We start from the raw sequence: 5644 nt of genomic DNA on the forward strand, positions 1-5644 counted from the left end.
CACATTTAATTATTCAATTAAGTAATTAATTACTTTTGTTAAATGAACACTACACTTAAGAAACCATTTACGACTAACATGCACAAATCTAAAAATGCATTAATCCGTAAATTCATATACATTCATTACCATTAAAAATTCATTCTTAAACTTATCAACTTGATTTTGTATTACCATAAATAAATAACTTAACTTTAACAAACTCATTTCATAATATATATTACAGATGCCCATTTTATATACTAACAAATCTATATTAACTAAAGATTTTGTATGTTTATTATTTAAATATCTTAACACTTGTACATCTTACGTTTATATGTATACAATACTTTGAAGTACACTTCAGTTGCACCCATATATTTCCTAAACATTGTGCAATGAATTTATAATAAATTTTACATAAACTATCTATATTAAAACAATCATACATATACACTACTCTATTTTATGCATAACATATTAATGTATCAGTATAGATCATGGTTCCCCCTATATTTTTACCTGTATTCATATCAATCTACTACGTTAACTTAACTACCATATTTCACCGACGTAACGCTATTAATTTAAGAATACTTTTTATAGACACATACTCGTTCAACCCTGGTGGAACATGGGCTATTGTCCTAATCTGCCACATAATCTCATTAACTTCAAGCTTTATTTGCCACGGGCCACCTTTTAAATCACTTTTCTGTTGTTGAGGTATTATAAATTGAAATTTGTGATTTGAATGCTCCAAAATATGCTTAGCTAGAGCATTTGTTGTGTCTTTCCCATTGATGCAATATAAGTGCTCATATATTCTTTGTTTTATTTTTCTCTCCGTTTTGCCTACATAATATGCAGGGCAAAACTCACAACATACTGTGTATATCACCCCTTTTGAGTCGCAATTGTATTTACCATTTACATGATAAGTTGTCTCTCTTACGGTCACTTTGTTCCCAATTTTTATATGTTTACATTGTTGGCATGATCCGCATTTAAACATTCCACAATTTTTATTATAATTAGTTTTCTCTCAAGTAAAGATTTTAAATTTTGGCCTCTTCTATATGTTATAAGAGGCCTAGTCCCAAAAATTTTGTTTAAACCATTATCCTCAACTATTATAGACCAATTCTTATTAAGAATCTCCCATATTGTTATATAATCTAAGAAATATGTACATAAGAAATTAAGTCTCACATCATGGCTTATACTCTGTACCTGCACATTATTATATTCAAAGTTTTTCTCTGAACCATGAATATATCCATTTTGCAATAATGGTTTAAAGTGCCCTATGGTTCTTTTCATACTAACTTCGTATATTATATTTTCAACCAGTCTCTCTGGATATCATCTTTTAATAAACATAGATTTAAGTACTTCACATTCTTTAACGTAATCACTTTCATCAGATACCATTCTTGCTGCCCTTATTATTTGTCCTTTCACCACTGCTCTTTTTTGGTGGAAGGGATGACTGCTAGTAAAATGCAAGAAGGCATCAGAATCTGTCGGTTTTCTATAGATTATGGTCTTGTATCTCTTGTATATTCTATCCTTAGCTATATTTATATCTAAATAATTTATATTATCTAGTTCTATACAATAAGTAAATTCCAAAAAGTTAGTCGTCTTAGTAATCTCGACTATGAAAGGCTCTATGAGCTCCTTACATCCTTTCCAAATTAGAAACATGTCATCTTGGTATCTGGTGTACCATTTGACATTCTCTTGGAATGAATGATTTTTAAAAAATAATGATTTTTCCCAGTGTACCATAATGCAATTTGCAAAGCTTCCTCCGCATGGTGACCCCATCGCCACTACAGTTGTTTGGAGATATATAAGCCCTTCAAAAATCATAAAATTGTTCGCCAAGACTATTTCTAACAATACTTTCAACAGGTATATGGTTTTATCATCTACTTTTCTAAGTGTCATAAATTCCATAGTCCATTTTAATCCTAGATCTTGTGGGATGACTGCATATAAATCTTTCACATCAATTGTGATAAAGATGTCACTATCTTCATATTCTAACTTGTCTATATTCTCCAGGAAATTCCAGGAATCCCTACAAATTTGCAATTCCTGTTGTAATAATGGCTTGAATATATGATCAAAAAATCTGGCACAAGCATATGTTATTGAACCCCTACCATCCACGATAGGTCTGAATGGGGGTCAATATAGCTTTTGTGAATTTTGGGGGAGCCAAAAAGGGCAGGAATTATAGGTGCTGACATAGATAAATAATGATAGATGTCTATATCAATAATACCTTCGAGGAATAAATCATCCAATATACCCCCAATCTTATTGTAGGCCCCATTCTCTTCATTAATACTCAACTTGTGTGTATACGTTCATGGACAAATACTTTTTCATACGTATGTTATACTCACTCTGGTCCATAAACACCAACCCACCACCTTTATCAGGTTTCATTACCCTAACCCCACATGCATTCAATAAATCTATAAATTCAACTTCGTTTTTAGTAACATTCATCTTGTTATTTGTGCTTTTACTATACATAGCTCTGAAGTCCATGTCACAGATCTTTTCGAATGTACTCAGAGATGCATGTAAGGGGGGATTAAATAAACTAGAAACCCTTAAGGTGTTGGTTAGTGAAGAATTTGTTCTCATAAGTGCCGCAAGGTTTAACTTGCGCACAAAAAGTTTTAAGTCCACTATGATTTTCACAATATCAGTCTTTTTATCTGGGACAAAAGATAGTCCCATGGAAAAAAAGTTGATAATTTCTTGATCTATTGTTAAGACTGTATAGTTAAATATCTTAAAATCTCCTTTAGTACTTGTGAGAATCTGTGGCCTCTGTTGTAAATTCACTATCATCTCCTCCGTTAGTTCTGGTGTTTCCTCCTCTGCCCTTGGTTCCTGTTCATATTGGAATTGTTGAAATGTCCATTGCGGCCCCTCTGAAAACCCTGAGAATTGTTTGTATTGTTATTATGATCATTGTGGGCCCCCTCCTGTTGGGAAGATGGTATCCTATTATTTTGATCATTACTATTGCTGTTATTATTACTTATTCTTTCACTACGGCACAGCGGTTGTGCCTCTATAGTTTCAACATTGTCATCGTTGCCCACAGCACTACTTGTTTCTTCAGTATCTGCTTCCTGATAGAAGTTAGAAATTGCTTGCATATTACTTGTATTTTGCATAGATTTAGGTGGTTGTGGATAGGCTTTATGATTAGTATATTCATGCAAGTCTCTATTAATCTTTTTCTTTTTAGTGGCTAGCAATTTCTCCAAAGTAGCCTCTATACTAGAAAAAATTCTAGCATACTCATATTTATATCTGGGGAACTCAGTATCTATTTTAATGGAGTGTTCAAGTATTTACAAATCACTTTTCAAATTATTAATTTCAAGATTGTAAAAATTAATTAATGCCTGTAAAAATTCAATCCCCTGCTTATCAAACAATGCCAACAATTCTTGAGGGAATACTGAGTTCTCAATTAGTCCCACAGGGTATCACCACTGGCGCAAACTTCTAGGAAAAATTCTTTTTTCCGCACATTCTTGTAGATATGCTACTTCTAACTGCAGTTTCCTGCACTTAAACAGTTTATGGTCAAAGTCAATGAGCAAGGAATTGATAGTAGTCAACCTCGGGCTATGTTCTTGCCATGTTCCATTTGGCATCTCGTTCTTAAAAACATTATTATGGCTTAGAAAATTAGCCATAGTGGGAATAGAGGCACTTTCCCCAATAGAACCATTTGTTTCTTGATGGTTCATATGTTGTTGGTGGAACTCTGAATTATTCCCGGTTCCATTTTGGTGGTTATGGTTGTTATCTCCGTTCTGTTGTGGACTCACCCCTTGTATTCGTTCAGGTTCCTGTCTCCTGCTTGCATCAATTTTCACTGGGCTACTTCTTACAGTATTAGGACTATGATTCACCTGGACATCCATCCTCTGTGTCAGGCCATCAACCCGACCAAGCAATAGTAGTACCAATGCCGTTAAGTTCCCTATGGTGTTCGCCTCTGAGGGAACTAGCATTGTATTAGATCTATTAGTATCCTGCTGTGTAAATAGCACCTGCAAACTATTTCCAGCATCACTTGCCATAGACTTAAACCACATACTTCGACACAAAGAAACAAAAACAGTTTAAAACAAAAACCAGCAAGAAACAAACTGAAATAAATCCAAGCAAGATGAGTTAAAATTCAGGTTTAATTAGTGCTTTCCGAGAAGTCAATACCTCCCCTTCTTCTGACAAAGAACATTTATTTTGCAATGCCTTTATATTGAACTCAACATTTAATTATTCAATTAAGTAATTAATTACTTTTATTAAATGAACAGTACACTTAAAAAACTTTTATGACTAACATGCACAAATCTAAAAATGCATTAATCTGTAAATTCATATACATTTATTACGATTAAAAATTCATTCTTAAACTTATCAACTTGATTTTGTATTACCATGAATAAATAACTTAACTTTAACAAGCTCATTTCATAATATATATTACAGATGCTCATTTTATATACTAACAAATCTATATTAACTAAAGATTTTGTATGTTTATTATTTAAATATCTTAACATTTATACATCTTACGTTTTTATGTATACAATACTTTGAAGTACACTTCTGTTGCATCCATATATTTCCTAAACATTGTGAATGAATTTATAATAAACTTTACATAAACTATCTATATTAAAACAATCATACATATACACTACTCTAATTTATGCATAACATATTAATGTATCAGTATAGATCATGGTTCTGCCTATATTTTTACCTGTATTCATATCAATCTACTACCTTAACTTAACTACCATATTTCACCGATGTAACGCTATTAATTTAAGAATACTTTTTATAGACACATACTCATTCAACCGTGGTGGAACATGGGCTATTGCCTAATCTGCCACATAATATCATTAACTTCAAGCTTTATTTGCCCCTTAAATCACTTTTCTGTTGTTGAGGTATTATAAATTGAAATTTGTGATTTGAATGCTCCAAAATATGCTTAGCTAGAGCATTTGTTGTGTCTTTCCTATTGATGCAATGTAAGTGCTCATATATTCTTTGTTTTATTTTTCTCTCCGTTTTGCCTACATAATATGCAGGACAAAACTCACAACATGCTGCGTATATCACCCCTTTTGATTTGCAATTGTATTTACTATTTACATGATAAGTTGTTTCTCTTTTGGTCACTTTGTTTCCAATTTTTATATGTTTACATTGTTGGCATGATCCGCATTTAAACATTCCACAATTTTTATATGTTTTATAAATAAACTAGAAACCCTTAAGGTGTTGGTTAGTGAAGAATTTGTTTCCGTAAGTGCCGTAAGGTTTAACTTGCGCACAAAAAGTTTTAAGTCCACTATGATTTTTACAATATCAGTCTTTTTATCTGGGACAAAAGATAGTCCTTTGGAAAAAAAAGTCGACCATTTCTTGATCTATGGTTAAGACTGTATAGTTAAATATCTTAAAATCTCCTTTAGTACTTGTGAAAATTTGTGGCCTCTGTTGTAAATTCACTATCATCTCCTCTGTTGGTTCCGGCATTTCTGCCTATGCCCTTGGTTCCTGTTTGTTTTGGAATTGTTGAGATGTCCAT

At 32.4% G+C, this 5644-nt stretch overlaps 1 protein-coding gene across 1 annotated transcript; it reads right to left on the reverse strand.

The window, feature by feature from the left end:
* Positions 1-2867: 2867 nt before the first annotated feature.
* Positions 2868-3173, reverse strand: LOC122800476 (putative uncharacterized protein DDB_G0277057). The gene has a single exon (XM_044069918.1). It carries the CDS (start codon positions 3171-3173, stop codon positions 2868-2870), a length of 306 nt encoding a protein of 101 aa, XP_043925853.1.
* Between the last annotated feature and the right edge of the window lie 2471 nt (positions 3174-5644).

The sequence above is a fragment of the Protopterus annectens genome, chromosome 4.part0 (genome assembly GCF_019279795.1).
Source record: "Protopterus annectens isolate FY-2018-M chromosome 4.part0, PAN1.0, whole genome shotgun sequence".
Lineage (NCBI taxonomy): Eukaryota > Metazoa > Chordata > Ceratodontiformes > Protopteridae > Protopterus > Protopterus annectens.

Coding starts and splice junctions, on each gene's coding strand:
- LOC122800476 (XM_044069918.1), bottom strand. CDS start 3,173: ATGCAAGCAATTTCTAACTTCTATCAGGAAGCAGATACTGAAGAAACA.